Below are 23,050 nucleotides of genomic sequence, written 5' to 3' on the forward strand. Positions count from 1 at the left end.
CAGAGGGCTCAATAGGGCAGATCCTCAGAGCAGAGTAAAAGTTACATCATCTTGGTAAATGAATACTGCTAGGCTATAATTAGTATATGTGAATCCCTAGTTACTAGATAGCTTCACATAGTTGAAATATCTGCCTCTCTCTGCCAGTATTTGCTGGTAAATACATGACAGAACAATGTGCAGTTTTCCTCATGATGTTACCATGGTGGCATCATTTTAGTGTATTCCATTGGTTGGCTCTGATCTAAAATACCGATTAACTTCCTCTCTGCCTCCATACTAAAAACAGTGCAGTAATTTTGACCTCGTGTTGATGTGGCAGTATTCGCTAGTACTGCAAAGCCATGGACAGCATGTGTCCTCCCTAGATGATTTGGGGCTTATTGTTGCCGCCCAGCTACATGACAGCCAGAGGCGAAGAGGTGGGTATTTGAGTTGTAGTGAAGGGATAGAATCGAGAATGACCAGCTAATATTAGTATCTTTGTCTCCTGTGTTACATCTAGCACCTCAGCTTAAGTACCCTTGAAAGTAGGGGATCTCTGCTATCTTTGGGAGCTACAGGAGATTGTAAGAGCAACTTCTTTCATAGTTGCTGCTGCCCCTGTTACCTTGCATTGGCCATTCTCATTGATGTATCAGGTGTTTCAAATCTAATAGGACCCCACGAAGGAAAGATATTAAAATTAATTTAAAGATTTAAGGGAGTATAATTTCAAACATAAACATTCTGCCCTCACCAGCAAGAGCAAGGCCTGCTGGACAGAAATGAGAAGTCATCTGACTTTCAGTAAAGGCTTAGGGTTAAGCAGTAAGAAAGCCAAGCAACCATAGGCTTTGCACATAGCTAGAGTCACACTCAGAAAAATGTGTGTGAAGCAGAAAAGAATCTAATTAGGCACAGATCTCTTTCTTAATCACACGCACTCCCACAATCACTGTCAGTAACATCATCTTGTCCGACCACTTCTGTCCATCTCCACCACCATTCCAGTCATCTTCTGCCTGGATTACTTCTGTTGCCTCTTTACTAGTCTTACTATAGCCACTCTTGCTTTCCCTGTCCTTCTTAGAATAAAGACTTAAACCCATGCCCATAGGCTCTGTATAATTTGAGCTCTGCAGCTGCCTTCTCCAGATTCATCGCGTACCAGTGTTCCATCTCAGGGCCTTTGTACTACTGTTCATTTGCCCGGGACACTCTCGTCCTCCTTTCCCTTCCCCTAGTTACCTCTTTCCTATTCCTCAGAGCTCAGTTACACCTCACTCAATCAAGGAAGTCTTCCCTGCTTCACCATCTTCCAAACCCAAATTAGACCACATTTTTATATTAGATGTTTCCAAAGCGCCCCATACTTTCCTTCCTATCACTTATATAGTCATCTGATTGTTGAATATCTGTTTCCAAACACTACTTAAATACTTACCTACTTCTGGGAGAGAATATTAGGCTCATCATTATTTGCTTAGTGCCTGGCGTAGTACCTGACACAAGCAAGATGCTCAGGAAATAGTGCTGAATTAGTAAATATATCATCACATGTGGGCAACAGCCTGAAAAAGGCACACACACATGCACATACCCTCCTTGTCTTGATGGCATCATATGGGTTAGTGTATCAGGGCCCTTTGGGGATATCTAGTCAACTTTCAACAGTTCCTTCTCTAGCATTTGTTCCATACTACTTCTCAAACACAGGTGTGGGCTCCTGGAAACAGTGCTTACACTTTGTGCCTCCCCCTTGTTTCCCCTCCTGTCACCCTCTCCACCCCCACCCTGGCCATAGCTCATTGGATCACAAGTGGATGTCCAGCCCAGGTTGGACCAATCAGAATTTCTCCAGAGGAAATTTGAAATTGGGACTAGGGACAGTTTATCTCTTCTGGTGGCTGAACTATAACGTGTTCTCCAGAACTCCAGGGTAGTGGCCTCTGCCCACTGTGTAGACCCATGAAGCACTGAGAAGAAAGGCTAACAGAAAGCCGAGACTGAAGCAGCTGCACAGAAATGAGGGCTTCTGTTCCTGGCTTTCAGTCCTTTCCCATCCATGAGCTGCTTTGGTCTCCTGGGGTACCTAAATTTCTTTTTTGCTGAAGCTAGCTTGCATTGGTTTCCATTATTTGAGCAAAAAGAAGCCTTAATACAACTAGAAAAACTAAAAATAATGACCCCAAAACATGCCCAGACTTTATGGAAGAAGACTCTGGGGTCACTGAGCTCATATAGAAAATGAATGAACTTCAGATGACTTTCAGGTGCCTTACAGGGTATCACGGTTAGTTTCGATTATTCTAATTAACTGCCATGTTGACGAACCTTATGCTTAAGCAGGAAACAATCCTAAATAGCTCTTTTTAAAAACAAAGAGGCTACCACGTAATTGAAAAGTATCTTCTATGTCTCTGAAGTTGCTTTAAGAAAACAAAGCAAAATGAAAAACTAACATTTAAGAAAGACAATCTTAATTAGCTTGGTGACTTAAAAAATAAAAAAACTACTTCAGCACTGAGTGATTTGATACATAACCTCACTTGATGTTTTCTCTTTGGTACTCTAAAATGCATAATTTAGAAATAGGGTTTTCTGAGTGGCTCAGTTGGTTAAGTGAATGACTCTTGATTTCTGCTCATGTCACGATCTCAGGGTCATGGGCTCGAGCCCCAAAGTTGGGCTCCACACTCAGGGTCTGCTTGAGGTTTTATACCTCTGCCCCTCCACCTACTCATGCGTTCTCTCTCCCTCTCTCTTAAATAAATACATAAATCTTTAAAAAAGAAAATAATAGAAGTAGAAAATAGACGTATTCTTGCCTAGGAGATACTTGGCTTTCACCTGCCTGTGATTGGACCCGTTGTTTCTTCCGACTTCTGTATTAAAGCTTCAGTGAGCCACCTGTTTGTGAGCCTCTGTCTCCCTGTCTTTCTCGCATTTGTTTTCTTATGCTTGTCATTCAATTTAACCTGAATTCTAACTCCTGTGTATTGTATTCCACTCTCTGGCTCTCCATTTTCTGTTCTAAAAAAATGGCAGCTCCCAACATCAGTTTTAGTGTATTGAAAAATATTAACCAGTCCGTAGAACCTAATGAGCATGAGCTCATTGCATATACAGTGACTTTCTGAATGGTCAGGAGTAAAATGAGTGAAAAGATTAAGCCAGCCAAAAAGGGATCAGTGGCTTCAAGTAGATAAACAAAGAACAGAATGTGTTTCTAATTTTACAGGTAATGCCCTCAAACTATAGTTTTTTTGGTGTTTTCTGAATAAGGTAAAAAATTGAGAATATGCAACTTAATATTTAGCTCAGTTCATATGGATAAAAATAGATATAACCTTAACTATTTTGTTGTTTTAGTGTAATAGACCTGTGTTTCTCTCAGTTAAACTGTTTGGCTTGTGTAGAACATAGGGTCCTCATGATGGATTCCTTGATCACAGCCATTTTTCTAACTCAGCCACAATTGATTTTTTCATATCTTGTGTCTGTGGACATTGTTCTTATAAAAAACATCAACTAATAACTGTGTATGATGCTGTCTCCTCCTGAGTATAATCTGGCAGAGTAACTTATAATTACCTGTTTAGTTTTTTCAGATTTATTAGGAATATGTACACTTATGTGATCTTAAAATCAGCCTCTAGTCATGGGCTTTTTAAATCATTTTTTTGTAGAAACAATATTATATAACTTTATCATGGCTGTAATCATGCCAGTAATACACATCCATGTAGAGTTGTTTTATTTTATTTTATTTTATTTTATTTTATTTTATTTTATTTTATTGGGGGCGGGGGATGGAGGGAGAGGGAGAATCCCAAGCAGACTCCACACCCAGGGCACAGCGCAATGCAGAGCTCTATCTCATGACCCTGAGATCATGACCTTAGCAGAAATCAAGAGTCAGATGCTTAACCAACGGAGCCATCCAGGTGCCCCTCCATGTAGAGTAATTTTAAAGTCTACCAGACTGTGTTGTAGTCTTGGCTTTGTCCCACTACTCTTCACATCTCAGGTTCCTCTTAATGTAAGTGGAAACTATGGCTATTATACCTATCTCAAGGGTAATTATGAGACTCAAATAAGGGAATGAATAGGAAACATTTTATACAGTATTATCCTGAGTCCATTTGTTGTGTCCATTATGTAGTAACTACAGGACTTACAATTTATTCTTACAGCCCCTGTTTCCATAAATTTTTGCGTAAGTCGTTTTTGTGGGAAAAGAAAGTTTATAATTTAATTTTCCATGCCCTAAACATAGTTCCACTCCTGCCTTTTTTCCTCCTCATAAACATGCAAAATGTGAATGTGAAGAGTGGAAAGGAGAGTTAAGAGAATTACTGAGCTGTTTTTCTTTCCTTTCTCAATTTCTTTTCTGTATTGTCTTTATAGAGAACAGAAAGTTTGTTCCTCTTTAAACAGAGCTGAAGTTAACAGAAGCAGTGTGGCCCCCAAATTATTATTTGTAGCTGACATTTATTGTTATTAATAATACTGTTATGAATAGCTCACATTTATTCTGCTCTTAGTATGTGCTAGGTGGGTGTGGTACTACCATATTTCATCTAATCTAAAACACAAACAGTGGAAAAAAGAAAACAGTGGGAAGATGGACTATTTTATGTGCCACTGAGAAAGAAAAAAATGCTGTCAAGTAAACCATAACAAAAATGCTCTCTTTACACCAAAAATATTTAATATCTATTAAAATGCTCCTGTAAGTAAAGATATATTAGGTGTCATTCTTCTACACACATAAAAGGAAATTATGAGCAAAATAAATTGATCTAAAACTTCATCACATTCACGTCCAACTCTTCTAAATTTCTACTTGACTATAAATCTGTGTTTTTCCACACAGTACTGTCCTTTGAGCCATCAGGAGCATTAGTAATGCAGCATTTCTTAAAGGAACACTGCACTGCTACCTGGGATTTTCTTCTGAGCCACGGATGCCCATTCTACACACACTGATGTACTCACACGGCCAGTGACAACATCACAGCTGCTGCCTAGCCAACATCAATTGTAAAAGCATACTGAATTTAGAGGTATTAAATGTAAAAAAATAAAATAAAATAAATAAGTAAACACATCTTCAAAAAGATAAATTAGGGTGATTATTTCTCAAGCATTATCTGACTTAACTCTCACGATAATCCCAAGAGAAAAGTACTTACTACACCCATCTTACAAATGAGGGAACCAAAGCTTGGAAAGGTTACATAAATTGCTCAGGAGGTCACAGTGGATACGTGACCAAGAAACACCAAACTCAAGTCAATCTGCACAGCCTAAATTCTTGCCACTGAAATATACTGGCTTCATGTGTATTCCCCATATAATTAAGAACTCTGGTGTGGATGCAGGATGAATATCCTAATCCTACCAGAACAGGGAGTGGGATGCCTGGGTGGTGCCAATGGTTGAGCGTCCGGCTCTTGGTTTTGGCTCTGTTGTGATCTCAGGGTCATGAGATTGAGCCTTGCCTGGGGCTCCGTGCTTGGTGTGGGGCCTGCTTAGAGTCCTCTCTTCCCCTCTTCCTCTGCCCCTCCCCCCTTCATGTGCACATTCTCTCTCTCTTTCTCTCTCTCTAAAGGAAGTCTTAAAAACAACAACAACAACAGGGAGTATATAGTGCTGCATGAAGTATTTCTCAGAGGCTATCAAACTAGAAGTTTAGTGAATAAAGACTAAATGGGAAGATTCCTACAAATACCTTCAGCCAACTGTAGATACTGTGATCTAATCTTCTGATTCAGATTGGTGGGTCTGTGTGTTTTGGTAAAAATATTCTCATTTTCCTGATGGACTAAAGTGTGGCTATAATGATTTTTCAACATCTACCCTGGCTTCAATCTTATACGAACTGATGATATGGTAATTTTCTAATATCAAGTGACAGAAGAAGGGAAACCTTATTGATGGGTTTTTGTGGTTTTCACTGGAATGAATAAATGTACCTGCCATTCTCACCTAATTTATTATTCCAGAATAATTTCAAACTCTGAGTACAAATTGTTTTGGCCTGTGGAGTCTGGCATCACCTGTCTTGTCTGCATCCTCCTGTGTGCTTAATTTACCTATTTTTATTGTTTCTTTTAGTTTGTTAGATGCCAACTAAGTATTATTGAGAAATTGTATACAGTTGACCCTTGAACATGGAGGTTAGGGGCGGTGACCCCTCCCCCCATGAAGTCAAAAATCTGCATATAACTTTCAGTTCCCCAAAAACTTAATTACTAACAGCCTACTGTTGACCAAAAGCCTCACCAGTAACAAAAACAGTCAGTTAACACATATTTTATGTTATATGTATAATGTACTGTACTCTTACAACAAAGTAAGTTAGAGAAAAGAAATTGTTAGTAAGAAAATCATAGGGAAGAGGGGCACCAGGCTGGCTCAGTTGGTAAAGCGTGTGATTCTAGATCTCGGGGTCATGAGTTCAAGCCACTGTTGGGCATGGAGCCTACTTAGAAAAAGGAAAAGAAGAAGGAAATCATAAGGAAGAGAAAATACATTTACAGTCTTGTACTGTATTTATCAAAAAATTCTGGATATAAGTGGACCTATGCAGTTCAAACCCATATTGTTCAAGGGTCAAGAGTATATAACTGCTCTCAGTAAAGGAGCAAATGGAGCTTCGTAGCAGAGCCCGCATCTAATCATATCCTTGAAACTCTAAGGGCAACTTTAGGATTTTTCCCCCTACGTTACCCTAAATAGAATAATTACCAATTCTATAGAAGTGGCACAGTCTCTCCTTAGGCATTCAAGAGTGTAGGCTGGAAAGCATGTCTTATGCTCCTACTAGATAATAAATATGGAATTGGTAGGTGATCTTATAAATGAGCACATGCTGTGTGCTCACAGCTCTGGGTATGACACAGTAAAATATACAAGGTATACACTCCTTCAAAAAGTGTACAATGTTATGAGAGAGATATAGGCACATTAAAGGATAATATAATGCAAAGCATACTCTTCTATGAGATCTAGAGCTTACCTACTGTAGGAGCTCAGAAGACTCAGGAAGGTTGAGTGTATTTTGGAATAATCAGCAGGGCAATGAACATTAAGTTCAACAGAGGACAGGGTTTGTGTTGCTAGATAAGAAGAGGGACAATATCCCAGGCAGGGAAAATAACATTTAAAAAAACCCTAATGCTGAGCATAAAACAGGTCTTTCTCTGGGGCTGTAAGGGAGTCCAAGTCCTTTCACAGCTGATGAAAGTTTCCTTTGGAATATAGAAGATCTGAAATTGATTAGATTCCCTTTGCTATAGAAAGACTTTTGTGTTTATATTTTAGTGCTGTGAAAAAGCATTAGGCACATGAGCTTCACAGCTTGGGGAACATGTTGCATATTTTAGTGAGTTGATGGCTAATTTACACCATGCTGGGGACCACTAAAAATTAATATCCTCCTTGCCTCTGTTATGCAACTTTTGATATCCTGATCATTTGCCAGTGATGACTGCCTACTGACTTAGAGAGTCTTCTCCCATTATAATAATGGGAGAAATTACCCATACTCTCCTATGAAAAGGTTAACATGAAGAAATTGGTGCCTCTCTCCCCAAGATTGCTATTAAAAGGTATTTGATTTGGTTTTATATTTTTTTCTTTTTTTTTTCTTTTTGGATCATGCAGTTTTTGTATCTTTATTCTATTGATACGATATATTACATTAATTGATTTTCAGGTGTTAAACTACCCTTTCATTTATGGGATGAATTCCACTTGGTCATAGAGTATAAGCTTTTTTTACGTGTTGCTCGGTTTGGTTTGCTGGTATTTTACTGAGACTCATTTTTCTTTATTCAGTCATTCACTATGATGAGGAAGTGATCAACTGTGAATACATCAAGGCCAAAGTAAATTGTTTATCTTAACTGTCATCATTATTTTTTAGAAGTCCAATGCGGTATCCATTGCGCGAAAGAGCCTGTCATCATTATTTTTTAACAGTTTTTCACACTGACTGCTGCCTTCCACAGTTTGCCACACCTTTAGGTAAAGTCAGCACATCAGGCCTTGTAGAGTGGTCAGTAGGTGTCAAGTAACGAACAAGCTAAATCTCCAACTCTCTTATGAGTGCTGACATGCTGTCAGCAATGCTAGGACAAAAACAGTATGGAAAAATGTTGTATTTTTCACCTTGACAGTAGATCCCAGAGAGCTATCTACAGAAATGATGAAGTCCGAGGAAAACACTGGCATGTAGTGAAAGGAAACAGCACTTTGCTTTCCTACAATTAGTCCTTGGTTCTTATCTCCTAAAATTGGGGCTTTTATATTTTTTTTCCCAACAGTTAGATTGTCTCCAAAACTCTTGTGATCTCATATGAAAAGAAGAATGTCCTTGAACTCTGAATAATGCTGAGTCTCAACTCTCAAAGGAATATATTAACACAAGACAGATTTCTTTTTCTGTTGCTGTGATTTAGAATAAAATGGTTATTTGAAGGCAGAAATTGGATATGATAAGATCTGCTTGCTGAAAGAGTTATCTTAAAGGAAAAAATAACTTGAGACTAATCCTATTTAACAATTCCATGTGGAAACACTAACTTCATAGATTGATTGGAATACTAAATAGCAGTTAATTTTGCCATAGTCCCTTGTTCATATTGATCAAAGTCTTATCTTAGGGAAAAATAGCCACATAAATTTTGTGTAATTCAAAATACCATGTGAGTTAATGTATGGGAAGCACTTAGAATAGGATCTGGCACATAGTAAGTGTTATATAAATGTTTGCTATTGTGAATGATAGAGTATGGATTATTCTTTAACAACCTAAGGAATTTTTTTCAAGTACGTGTACTAGCCCTTTTACGCCTTCTCTTCTTTGGAGCTGAACTATGATTTTTTTCCTGTTTTCTCCTTTACTCAATATTCAGTTATATACCTTTAAACAAAACAAAAGAAGTTAACTGGACTGAATTTACTTGAGATTATTAGGCTTAAACGACCCCATGTTAGTCTAAATTCCCAAACATTCAGACTAGTTTCAAAGTCAGCAGACTGGTGTACTTTTTAAAACAAACTTAGCTGATAATCTTTTTGTTTTGAGGATTTAAGCACTTTGGTTGGTATTGAGAGATATGTTTTAATATTTTGCTATTTTTTTTAAGATTGATTTATTTGAGAGAGAGAGTATAAGTGGGAGGAGCAGAGGGAAAGAGAATTTCAAGCAGACTCCAAGCTGAGCACAGAGCCCAACATGGGGCTCAATCTCATGACCCTGATCTCATCACCCTGAGATCAAGACCTAAGCTGAAACCAAGAGTCAACCGACTGTGCCATCCAGGCATCCCTGTTTTCTTTTTTTTTTAATGAAGAAACCATAAGTCAATACTTAGCCTGGTACCTCACAAAGAAAGAGTTGCTAGATATAAACCAGCAAAACAATTCATAAAGAAAGAGATACATGCATTTCACTGCAATAAAGATTTAAAACTTCTATGTATTAAGAAAAATAATAAAAAAATAAAGCTTCTGTGCATAAAACAAGCTTAAACGAAACTACATTAATAAAGGGCAAATATTTTTAATCTTATAAATTGAGACAAATATGAGCATTTCTACTAAAAAAACTAGGCAAAGAACATATACAAACAATTCAAAGGAAGAAATAGAAATGGCCAACACACATGTTAGAAAAATGGTGAGCCTCTAGTAATCAAAGAAATATTCATTAAAATAAGTGACCATTTGGGGCGCCTGGGTGGCTCAGTCAGGTAAGTGAGTGCCTCCAGCTTAGGTCATGATCTCAGGGTCCTGGGATGGAGCCCTGCATTGGGCTCCCGGCTCAGTGGGGAGTCTGCTTCTCCCTCTGCCCTTTCCCCCACTCATGCTGTGTGTGTCTCTCTCTCTCTCAAATAAATAAAATATTTTTTAAAAAGTTACCATTCTTCCCCTAGCAATGATTTTTTTATTATCATACTTCATATTGTCAAGTGTACAGAAAAATAGGTATTCTTATATACTACTGGGACTGTAAATTGAAATATCTTCCTGGAAATTAATTTATAGTAGTATAAATCAAGAGCATTGAAGAGTTTATACCTACCACTTTTTCAGCACACTAGATTGGCAAAAAATGAAAAGTCTGATAGTACCAAGTGCTGAAGATGAGAAGCAATGAGAACTCTTATACATAGCTGATAAAGTATTGGAGATTCTTTTGGTATTTTATAATAATAAATTTATAATAAGCAATAATATAGAAATATATTTTATAATATTATACATAATGCATGGAGACCAAAAATAATATGACCAAAATAATATAATATAATGTATAATAATATATAAAATATAAAAATAATAAAAAATATTTTAAAAATGAATATTATAATAATTGGATATTCATAAGCCAGCAGTTCCATTTCTAGATCTATACCTAGACTAGGAACTCTTGTTCATGTTTCACAGACACTGATAGAAGAATGTTCATAATAGCATTGTTCATAATAGCAAAAAAGCTGATAATAACTCAGATATTCATTTGTAGGAAAACTGGTAGTAGTACTTTCAAACAATAGAAACCTATAACAGTAAAACTGAAAGAAGTACATGTAAATGTATCAACATTGATGAGTCTTAGAAACATAACATTGAAAAAATATATTGCACTGAAAAGAAACAGATTATGAAAGAATACACTCACTATGATACCATTTTATGAAATGCAAAAGCAAGCAGAAATAATATATTGTTTAGGGACACAAACGTCTTTTAAACTAAAAAAAAAGGAATAGAAAAAGAAATCCAGATGGTAGTTACCTCTTACAGGAGGGAGGGACATGAGCTTCCACCATTGTGCGAATTCTTCCTCTCTCAGGTTAAATGGGAGGTTCATGGTGTTGTTGTTATGATTATGATTGTGATTATTATTTTCATAACTTGTCTATTATGTATATTGTATATAGCAAATATTTCATAATAAATTTTAAAGAGCTTATAGAGTCTTATTTCATAATTCCATTTTTAGAGATGAATCCAAAAACAATAATGAAAAAATAAGTGCAAAAAAAGTTTACCCCAGTTGTGGTATTTATTGTGACCCCAAACTGAAACCATCTAGATCCTAACACCATTATTTTACATCTTGCCTTGTTCCAGAAAGGATTTTTTTTAAGATTTTGTTTAAGTAATCTCGACATTCAGCATGGGGCTCAAACTCACAACCCTGAGATCAAGAGTATATGCTCTACCACCTGAGCCAGCCAGGCGCCCCAAGAAAGGACTTTAAAAGGCCTTAAAAATACATTAAGTGAGATAAAAGTTAATTAAACTTCCTGAGAAGTGAAAGTTAAAGGAACAAGGTAAGAGAAAGCCAGGAGTGAGGTTATTATGAACAATATAAATTATAAAGTCTCCTGTTCTTATTAGAGGTAGGCCACAAATTTGACTCCAAGCTTCCAGTAACCAGGATAAAAAGGGAAAGATGATTCATAGTGTACTTAAGATAAGAGCAAATCAAGTGTTCTGATTGAGAACAGACAGAAATGTCTCCCCAGATTAACTGTGCGGGCAAGTTATGTACATTCTCTCTGCCTATGTTTCCTCTCCTATAAAATAGAATAATAACAGTACCTATTAATAGTGTTATGAGGATTACATAAGGTAAGTTCCCAGGACAGCACCTACCAGGTAGTAATCATTCAAATAGGTTACTGATTAGCCATAATGAATGACATTCTCAAGGGTGGCTCAGTCAGTTAGGTGTCTACCTTCTGCTATGTCATGATCTCAGGGTCCTGGGCTCCCTGCTTAGTGGGGAGTCTGCTTCTCCCTCTTCGTCTGCTCCTTCCCCTGCTCATGCACTCACTCACTCTCTCTGTCTTTCTATCAAATAAATCAATCAATAAAAATCTTTAAAAAAAAGTGTTTACAGAAAACACTGTCATGGAAGTAGATACCATTATGAATGGAAAGGTCACCCTCGTCTCAGATAGGAAATCCTCTCAATAGGACAGTGTTGTGAATTAATTTTCTGGTGTTCTGTCTGTGCTCACTTAATACGTATTTGTCAGGCACATCCTTTATGCACATTTTCTATCTGGTAATAGATGACCAGGATATGGGATTTGTTAAGTGGTATTCTGCTTTAGCCAACTGTAAGTCATCTAATCTTGAAATCACACTAATGTGTTGAATAATAAAGTCATCTAATCTTGAAATCATACTAATGTGTTGAATAATAAATAAAATTTGTTGCATTTACTTTTTCTGCTTTCCAAATGTGAAAGTAATATTCTGCAACCAAAGACTGACCAAAAGCAATTATGAAAAGAACGGTGAGAAATAGTTATTGAACTTAGTTAACACCTGCTAAGAACAGAATAATTAATTGAGGCTTTTAGCTTCCTGGGAAGTGATATCATGGTGAATAAAATATTAATTGCTACATTTATTGAATGCTAACAATGTTCCAAACTCTGTGCTTATTTCTTTACATATATTACCTCATTTAATCCTTACAACACTTTGAGCTTGTGAATATTATCTCCATTTTTCTGGTGGGAAGATTTTGAAACCTTGGTCTTCATAATAAATTTTATTATGGGAGTAAGCCATTTAGCTAAAGTCACAGCAGCAAGTATGGGTTCAACCCTGGCCTTGCTGATTCTAAAGCCCTTGTTCTTAGTCACTTTAATATATTACCTTTCATAGAATGAAACCAAAACTTAGCATACCTTGAAACCCCTTGGTCCAGATCTAAAATGTTTTTTCCCTGACGCCCTCAGTCAAGTATACCCTGGTTTTTACTATCTTATAATAAGTTTATGCGTCAAACTAATGAATCATTGAACTTTACATCGGAAACCGGGGATGTACTGTATGGTGACTAACATAATATAATAAAAAATCATTAAAAAAAAAGTTTATGCATCAGTCTTGTTATCTTCCTGGTTTTGACTATCAGACTGAAGAGTTAACCTTCTTCTTGTCTATGTGATTGATACTCATGCCATTTAGTCACTTCATTGCGTACCACCCTGGACTTAAAAATAATTTTTAAAATGTCCTTGGTTTTGAAGTAGAAAAGTTCAGCAGTTCAGTTTGGTGTGATATTAGTGTTGACAGTAAAGATGCATCTTATATTTAATGATCAAGAAAATTCAGGCTCCAGGCATTTTGACCTCGGGGCTCTCTGATGTCCCCTGCCCACTGTAGAAACAGATTTCCGTTCAAACTATGAAGTGTGTATGTCATGCTCACTGAGTGGGTTTGCAGTAGAGAACATGGCCTGTCATTGTTTTTCCTTTTCATGGACATAACAGACAGTTGTCCTGAGACTTCTGGTAGGAGCAGCAGTGGCATGGTGTAGATCTCAAAAGACAAATACTGTCATGTTGAAAAACAGATGTATTCAGCTCAGTGGCTTAGGATTACTCTATATTCATTGCATTGTGCAGTTCAGAAACTAGAATAAGCCTAGTAAGAAAATTATCATTCTGAAATACTTGTATAAGGGCAGGTAGACAAAATCACCTGAAAGATAACTGTATGAAAGGTAGCAAGGTTGAAATTTACATTTGTTGAAATATGTTAACGTCAAATGTCTTTAGTAAATTAAGATCCACTTGCAGATACTGATGTCCTTTTCCTTTTACGATTTTTTAAATCTTTTTTGGGCCTTTGTTCATAATACAGATTTTCTTCTCTTTCTGGCTTCCCATGTTCCTTAAATCATGTCATCTAGATATATAGACCATCTGTCCTTCCAAAAGGCTATTCCTTCTCTCAACAAGGGGCAGGGGTGGAAATACAAGGCACGATACGGAAAGAAAGCCAGGAAAAATCTTGAGGACAGTTTTTTGGCCCCTCTTTGCAACCCCTGGGGAATGACACGGAGCCAACAGCTTGTATCCATTTGAGAAAGTGGCAGTGGCTACAGAAGAGAAAATGCTAGGTTGTTCAGCTCTCTTCCTAGACAGAAAAGCGATAGAAATGGCGGCTGGTGTGCTGGAATGCACGCATTCTGTGCCGCAGGACCAAATAGATAGGAATTTCTTATCATTGAAGTGGAACGTAAGCGGCTCGCTCTGTCAATGTTTGACTAAGTAAAATGCAAGCTAGTCATTTGAATTGCTTCCAAATATATAGTTGGAAGCTCTCTGCATTGTGATCATTTTGTAATAATCTGTCTCCCCAGAGACGGTCTCATGACCTGGGGGATTACACCGTGCTCCAGGAGTTGCACCCACACATTTTATAGGCTTAAGATACACACTTCATCCTGAGAGCCCATGATGTCTAGGTATAGCCTGTGAAAATGTAGCCCCAGTGAAGGTCCTTGAGAAACTGCCCTTGAAGCTCCCTAGCCTCAGCATTGGAGGTCTTCCGCTAATAAATGTTGAATGAATATAGCACATGAGTTCAAGCCAGTTTCCATTAGCAGTTTTGTATGTAAAGAGAAACCGCTCTCTCCCAGCTCCTCCAGCTAAGACCTCAGAAATAAGGCCGTCTTGCCTCCGAGGAGCCTAAAAACCTAAAAGGAGAGGTGCTGTCCAAAATCAAATTACAGAGGAGGTAGTAACTTTGAAGTGGGTCATACTTCATGGAGCTGAATTTTCTACTTTTTAGCCCCTTTCAGGATCCAATAGAACTCGTTGCCCAAAGTCAAGTCTGAGTTCTCAGAAGAACATTAATAAAAATACTAATTTGAGCATTAGAATTGTTACTCAGAAATTTCTCCTGAAAATTGTCTTTATTGTCTTTGAAAATCACAGAGGTGAGGCTTTAAGCAACCCTGTGGAGAGCAAACGAATACAGGCCTTTCAGAATCATGGAGCAAGCTGCTGCTGCTGCCAGCATTATAAACAAGCAGCTGAGTCTGCCATGTAGGATAAAACCTCAAACTCATCTAATTCAGATATATGGAATTTCTCCACAGTTGTCAGATCTCCCAGATGAAGGTAAAGTGAACGCCCTAGATGGTTCAAGCCTGCCTGGGGGAACAGGGACCACAGCTTTGTTTCTCTTGCCTCTCCAAGGCCCTCGATGACCTGTGCATCTCCAAGTTCTGTCTGGGTACCACCTTTCACTGAAGATCTGATGTAAACACTGCAGAAAGTATTCCCACTTGCAAAAATCTTATCAGTCCTCTGTTTTGTTCCAGGATGGTAAATTGAACCATAAATCAAACTTAAATTGAATCCTGAAAACCTTTGATATTGTCAAAAATTAATCAAAAAAATTAATCAGCTTTGTAGAAGTGATGGGGTAACAAAAATGAAACATTGAGTAGTTGAGTTAATAAAAAAGAGGCCGTCACTTAATATTGATGATGTTGATTTCTTTCGAAATAGTTTTGAAGTTTTGCTTCAAGGACAGGTTCTCAATAGTTTTAAATATGACTAAGCCCCATGGCTGTGTTAGTTTATCTAAAACAGTGCAGTGCCATCCCATAGAATGAATATGTACCATTGCTTAGAAGGATGAAACTGTGATATTGAGATACAGTCTTTGGATCCAGACAGGGCTGAGTTTGAGGCCCAGCTCTGCCACATGGAACTTGCTGTTGACTCAGTTTTCTCATCTGTAGAATGGAGCTGATAATATCTACTCCATAGTGTTGTTAAGTGATTAAATGAAGGGATGTGTGAGCAAAGTTCCTGGTCCATAGTACATGCTCAGTAAATTGTTGGCTGTTGTTAAAATGTAGTTCTTGTGTCCTGCTCATTGATACAGTCTCACTAGGGAGAGTATGAGTGTATATCAACTTGCCATGCTGAGGAAATTAGAATTGAAAGAGCATTTCACTCTTGACTACATACCTCCTTATTTTGTGTCTCATATGTAAGTCTTATCTCCCTACTATGGTAGGGCCATAGGGTAGGGATGGTGAAGTTCCTGAGGAGAGAAATTGAATCTTCTCCTTCTTTCTGTACTCCACAATGACTAACACAGTGCTAGATAACTGGTAGACATTCCAGAAATGTTTGCTGACATGACCTTACTTAGCAATGTCTTGTGTCTTTCTATACCCCTCTCATGAGAATAGGATTATGCCCTGCCGCATAAGAATCTTAAAATTTCCTGGTAACTGTTACTTTCCAATAACTGTGGGGATATTTTACCGTCTTCAAATTGTTTTTGCTTTCCAGTTGGTTTCTGAGCTCATCTTTAGCCATTTTGTTATTTATGCATTTATAAGTATCATTAACACTGCAGCTGGCACTGAAATAACTTTCCTGTCTCCATTTTTTTTTAAGAGGATAGGGAGGGGCAGAGGGAGAGGGAGAAGGAGAGAGAGAGAATTCCAAGCAGACTCCACGCCCAGCACGGAGCCTGAGATCCTGACCTGAGCCAACACCAAGAGTCGGACCTTAACTGACTGAGCCACCCAGACTCCCCTTCCTGTCTCCATTTTTAAATGAAAAATCTTAGTTTTCTGATATTACTGGAATTAGCTAGAAGTCCTTTATACTTAACCTTTCCATCTGCATATTTAAATGTATTTTACGATTTTTCAGTAGTTTCATGGTAAATAAGTGTGTCTAATTAAAGCATCCTACACTGCATTTTTTTTTTCAAGCTCCATTGATGTTCTAGCATTCAGTTGCCATTTTGGGGGAAACCTAAAAATGCATTGCTTTTCTTTATAATCCTTAAAGGTGTGAGTATATAACAATATAAGTACAGATTGAGGAACCGATAAGACTATACAGATGTATAGTTGATCAATTTTATAATTAGCTTTTTTTCAGAGTGTTTTTTAATGGTAATTGGCCTGTTCAGATTTTTACCTCTTGACTCAATGGGGGGGGGGGGTATTAGTATTTTTCTTGAAAATCTTCCATACTTGGGGCGCCTGGGTAGCTTGGTCAGTTAAATGTCTGACTCTTGATTTTGGCTCAGGTCATGATCTCAGGGTTGTGAGATCAAGATCAAGCCCCATTGGGCTTTGCACTGGGCATGGAGCCTGCTTAAGATTCTCTCTTTCCCTCTCCCTCTGCCCCTCCCCACCCCAAATAGCTTCCATTTCTTGAGTTTTAAGATCATAGCATAAAATTATAAAGTGAATTCATCTTCAAGGTCTGTACTTTTTGGTATATACAATTTATCTTTTTTTTAATATATAATTTATCATTTCTAATTTTGTATGTTAGGATTTTCTTTTCTTTTTTGATTAGGCAACCTGAAATTTTATGGGAACATTTTGGGCAGTTAGAAGGTATGGCCGAAGGTGATCTTCCAAGTTTTGATTTATCATGTTCCCTTTCCCATTCATTTCCCCTCCTTTGTCATTCCTTGTTGATCATAATAAGTACTGGCAGGGGACGATAATTAGCTTTTAAGTTATCTCTGAGTAGCAGGGACATGGATGTTCCAGAGAGCACTTATTGCCAGTAGTTTTACTCATGAATTGGAATGGAGTTTTAACATTGTTTCTATCCCCACAAGGATGCTCCTGCTCTGTAAGGTATGAGGTGTTACAGCAGCTCTGTTTTATCCATGAGGATATTGAGGCCCAGCGTAGTTGGGTGACTTTCTACAGTCATAAATAGTGACAAAGCTGGAATAAGAACCCAGATCTTCTGTTTCTGATTAATCTTTTCAAATCTTAGTGAGAATTACAGTTCAGAAATACAGTCTTGGTGGCCATCAACTATTTTCTGCCATCCAGCACAGTCGATCATTCCACGTTCCATGTCAAAATGCTTTGCATTTGACCCCAAGAACACTCTGTTTCCCTCCCAGTTCGAACGCCATGACCCTGTGGATGGGAAAATCACTGAGAGGCAGTTCGGTGGCATGCTGCTGGCCTACAGTGGGGTGCAGTCCAAGAAGCTGACCGCCATGCAGAAGCAGCTCAAGAAGCACTTCAAAGAGGGAAAGGTAGGTATCTTTGTTTATAGGAAGAAAAGGAAGGTATGGTTGTGTTGCAAAGGTGCTAATCTAATGAGAGTGTCATGAAGCAAAGATTAAAACTAATTCATTTCTGCTATATGAAAAAACATCAGTAAATGAGGAAGAAGGGAGAGCCCAGAATAAGCCCTTCGGTTTCTTGTTCAGAAAAAGGGTGGCACCATGAACTAAGATTGAGAAATTAAATGGGGTGCCTGGCTGGCTCAGTCGGTTGAGCATGCCTCTGTTGGTCTCAGAGTTGTGAGTTCAAGCCTCACACTGGACCTAGAACTTATTTAAAAAAAAAAAAATCAGGGGGCGCCTGGGTGGCACAGTCGTTAAGCATCTGCCTTTGGCTCAGGGCGTGATCCCGGCGTTCTGGGATCGAGCCCCACATCAGGCTCCTCCACTAGGAGCCTGCTTCTTCCTCTCCCACTCCCCCTGCTTGTGTTCCCTCTCTCGCTGGCTGTCTCTGTCTAATAAAGAAATAAATAAATCTTTTTTAAAAATAAATAAATAAATAAATAAATAAATAAATAAATAAATAAATAAAAATAAAAAATAAATCAGAAAGTCTATCTGGAGAAAAATTAAAAAGAGAGACTGGTTTACAGAGGAAGATAAAGAGTTTAGTTACAGATATCTTGATTTAAGATGCCTGTGGACCATCTGGTTAGAGATGATTAGCAGACACTTGGATATTCACATCTACTTCAGATGACTGAGATAGGTTTGGGAATCATCCACACATAATTCAAGTTAAAGCCATGAGAACCCATGAAATTGCCCCAGGAGCGTATTATACAGAAAAGAAATGTCCTTTTTTGGGCCAAAGGAAAAAATCAAGTGGAACATTAACGTTCAGACAGTACAGGAAGGAAACGGTTAGAGAAAGTAGTTCAGTTGAAGCCAAGGAAGTAGAGGGTGCAGGCACAGAGGGGTCTGCAGTGTCACATGGGACAGAGAGGGTCCAGTAAAGTAAGATCATAAACATCCATTGGCTTTGGTAAAATGGTAATAATTGATGACCTTTGGGAGCTGTTAGAGTGGAGGACACATTAAAACGGGAAGTAAGGAAGTCGAGAAAGAGAAGAAAGGAAGAAAATGAGGAAGAGGGGAGAGGGGCTCCAGGAAGAAGGAAATAGAATATGTTCAAAACTCTGAGGCAGTGTATTAGTCTGCTTGGGCTGCTCCCACAAAACAGTACAGACTAGGGGGCTTCAACCCAAATTTATTTTCTCACAGCTCTGAAGGCCGGACATCTGTGATCAAGGTGCGGGGTAAATTAAATTTGTAATGAGGGCTCTCTTCCTGGCCTTTGGACAGCTGCCTTCTTTCTATAGCCTCACATGGCCTTTCCTTGGTTGTTTACATGGTAAGAAACAGAAAGAGGGAGAGCAAAAGCTGGAAAATTCACATGCACACTAGCTCTCTGATGTGTCTTCTTACAAGGATACTAATACTGTCAATTCAGGGCCCCACCCTTATGACCTCATTTAACCTTGTTTATTTGCTTAGAGTCCCCACCTCCTAATAGGCCACATTGAGGGTTAGGGCTTCAGCATATGTATAAGTTGGGGGGTGGGCCGGGGGGGACACACTGAGTCCATAACAGACAGAAAACACAAAGGTCTAGCACGTGTGAGGAACTGAGAGGGGACTGTTGTGGTTGGAGCATACTAGCAAGGAGGAGAATGGCCTGAGATGAGGTCTGAGAGGGAGATGGGGGCCAGCACGTGCATGGAACGAGTTTGGGTTATGTTCACAGTGCGATGGGAAGCTATTAAAGGGCCGTAAGCAATGAAATGCTTGTATATTTGTATGTGTGTTTAAATAAATGACACTGGCTCTTTTATGAAAAATGGTTTGGAAAGGAGCGAACATAGAAGCCGAAAGGCTGATACTAGGATTATTAGAGAATTCAGGAAGAGATGATGGAGCATTTTTTGAGCAGCACTGCGGTTGGAGACCATACCAGTCAGCACTGCTCTCTGATAGCTTTGCACACCAGCTGCACCTGGGGCAGGAGGGGGCAGATGGTAGAACTGAGTCAGCATCTGGGGTTTTGCCAGGGTGTGGGACGGACATACTGAAGCAGAGATCAGTGAGGAGGCATACCTCAACGATCACACGAATACACACACACACCCCACGATGCTAGATCTTCTCATTCTCAGCCCAATACCCTTTCCACTGTACAGTGATTACCACTTGGCCATGACCAGAGAAACTGACCTGGCATTAAAAATGTTCTGTCCCTACACCAGGTGTTCCCTTGGTTATGGGGGAAGACTCACCATTAACAGAAAGTAACAGAGAACAATCCTCTCTCTTAGAGACAACTTTTACAGTGCTTAGTACCCAGCTCATATCTGTTAGAAATTGTAATTTCAGAAAATTAATGGTGAATGTTTAGGTGGATTTTTAGCCCCTATGCTGGAAGCACAGTGTTTGCATTGGGAAACAGTTGTCTTTTTACCAGACTAATTTTTAAATAAGTTTGATTCAGACGTTTATTTGATCTTAAAATAATTATCTATCATAATAGGCTAATTCATGTTTTATTTGAATTCATATTTAAAAGCAATAAATTGGGTGTTGGAGACATCTCCCTTGAAGGAATAGAGTAGCTTTGGCAAGAGTTACTTTAGGACCTGGAGACCTTGCAGAAGAGCTCTGAAGTAAAAGGACAGATTTTGTCAGATGATAAAAATCTGGGGTCTAAATTACTTCTGGCCCAGAATTTCTAGGCTGCGTTAGCAAGGAGATCGAGATTGATTGTCCTCTCATGTTGATTAAGTTTGTGAACATAGCAATTAACTAAAATGAGAGTTAATGAAGGGCCTTTGCTCCTGAGGTTGCCAGTCCATCTCTCTAGGACCATGTTTCATTAAAGGGGAATCACCATCTGCTTCCTAATTGTTTCTTTTATTCCGCTTTGGATTTGTTAACATAAATGTAAGTTTTGATTTGGCTCATATTAATCATTTTCTGTGTCGGATTCTGCACAAATTATCAGTCCAGACCTAAAGGACTGATGGTCTTAGTGGTGGTATTAAGTAAATATTTGCATATCTCTTAATGATGGTGCAATGTTTCACTGCCTTTCACATTGTTCTTTTTCTGTCTTTCCAACAGCCTTGTTAGATCTCATTTGCCTTTAAGAATCTGGAGACAGAAAGAAAGAGAAATGAATGACCCACCCAGAGTCTGGACTAAAATCTAAGGCTTTCTATTCCACATCTTGTCCTTTCTGTCGCAGCGTTCTCCTTAACCGTACCCTTCCTCCAAAGCAGTGCTTCTCAAGCCCGGTCGCCCAGTATCACTTGGGGAATTTTTCAGAAATTTGATTGTTGGGGCGCTCTTTAAACCAGCTAAATCAGAACCTCAGTGGGTGGGTCCAGGCCTCAGTCTTTCTTAAAAGTCTCCGGAGGGGATTCTCATGTGCACTTTAGCTTGTGAGCCACTGCTCTGGAGGGGCTGTACTCTGTCAGCATCTCTAGATCTTTTGTCCCTGAGTAATAGCTGGAAGGATTGGGGAACCTGGCATGCTGGACCAATTACTCTATTCATGCTCAAGTAACTGCTATGTTTCTTATTTAATAGAGACAGTTTCCATTTCTTCCTTTTTTTTTTTAATAGGTAACATGTTTTGGGGGGGCTTTATTTTAAAAATTAATCCCTATCCTCTACCAGATTTTCCCATTCTGCTCAATATCCTTTTTTCTTGTGAATGATTCTTTTAGACAAAATCTGACTCAGCTCTAAAATTTGCCTATTTTCCTTCCTCCATATTGTCTTCTTATTAAAAGAAAGACAATTTTCTGAAACTTTATAAATGTAATTCACAGGGATTGTTCTCTATGCTTAAGAGCAGCAGAAGCTGCAAACTTCAGTAATTTAGCAAATCCACTTAAGGCTGAATTGAAAATTATATTCAGTTCAATGTCGGCCATTTCTATGTGCAAGACACTAAGCCAGGTGCTGTGAGAAAGATAAAAGATAAAAACCATCACCTATCCCCAAGAAATATATAATCTGTAATAATTTAGTAAGAAAATATACATATATATATACACACAAAGAACTATGTAATTTCATATTCAGTATTTACTGAGCGTTCACTCTGTGCTAAGCACTCTTATAAATATTGGGAATACAGTAATGAGCAAATCCGAGTCTCTGCCTCATAGAACTTAACATTCCTAGTGCTGGGAGACAGGTAAAAAATAATTATACAAGGCAACTCACTCAACTTTGAGCCCCTTGAGAGCAGTGTCTTACTCATCTTTGTGTGTCCACAGCACAGTGAGTGTCCATAGGCAAATGTTTGTCAGATGCACTGGTGAATGTATTAAGTACCCTAATAAAGCCCTGGAGCCTTTTGGGAGCACCAATGAGAGAGATTAGAATGAACTGAAGAGACTAAGATTTCTTGGCGGAGATACAATTTGAACTTGGCCTTAAGCATAGAGGAGGATTTTGCAGGGTGTCAGCTTGTGCTTTGTCCTCAGCTTGCCTTCTGCTCCCTCATCATTTCCTCCCTGAACAATTTTGATCCTTAAATCTCTACAGTTGTTGAAGCCGGAAGGTCTCATCTACTGTAATTCCTTCCTGCTGAAGAGGGGCGTAGAGATGTCCCTATCTATGGGTCAATATTGGTCAGTTGGGGAATGTATAGGGGAGTAATAGGGGAGTTCCGAAAGGTGGAGGCAGCTAGAAGGAAAACAACCTTAGCTTGACGATAGCAAAGCCTCCAGTATCGTGAGAGTCTTCTTTAGCTTATGAAAGTCCTTTTGGGCACTTTCCTTTCTCCTTACCTCCCCCAACTCCCAAATATATAATTAGTCATTCCTCATAACCCCAGGGCAACAGCTCTTTCTACCCACAGGTCTCGTCCCCATGCTTTAATAAAATCACCTTTCTGCACCTCCCCCAAAAAAAGGCAGAGTAGAATTTTGACAAGCAAAAGTTATAAAGCAGTTTGCTTTTGCTTCGTGTTTCCTCTTAGATCCCTATCCCTGACAACCTTCTGTGGATATCGTGCTTATTAATACTGCTACCAGCTATGAAGCTGGGTTATAATAAACAGTTATAATAAGCAGTTATAATAACAAACAGTTATAATAAAACTATTAGATTATTAAGTTTGCATCTTATCTGTGGGTCATATTCA

The 23,050-nt window shown here is 38.5% G+C and overlaps 1 protein-coding gene across 4 annotated transcripts in view; it reads left to right on the plus strand.

Annotated features, from left to right (window-relative positions):
* MICU1 (mitochondrial calcium uptake 1) overlaps positions 1-23,050 on the plus strand; it is a 233,748-nt gene that overhangs the window by 177,105 nt on the left and 33,593 nt on the right. For all 4 annotated transcript variants that reach the window (XM_045783578.2, XM_045783582.2, XM_045783581.2 and 1 more), the window contains one exon: positions 17,728-17,865. In XM_045783578.2, coding sequence (XP_045639534.2) covers positions 17,728-17,865 — 138 coding nt within the window. The remainder of the gene's footprint in view (positions 1-17,727; positions 17,866-23,050) is intronic.

This window comes from Ursus americanus, chromosome 6 (assembly GCF_024610735.1).
Source record: "Ursus americanus isolate L20-20 chromosome 6, mUrsAme1.1.p, whole genome shotgun sequence".
NCBI lineage: Eukaryota > Metazoa > Chordata > Mammalia > Carnivora > Ursidae > Ursus > Ursus americanus.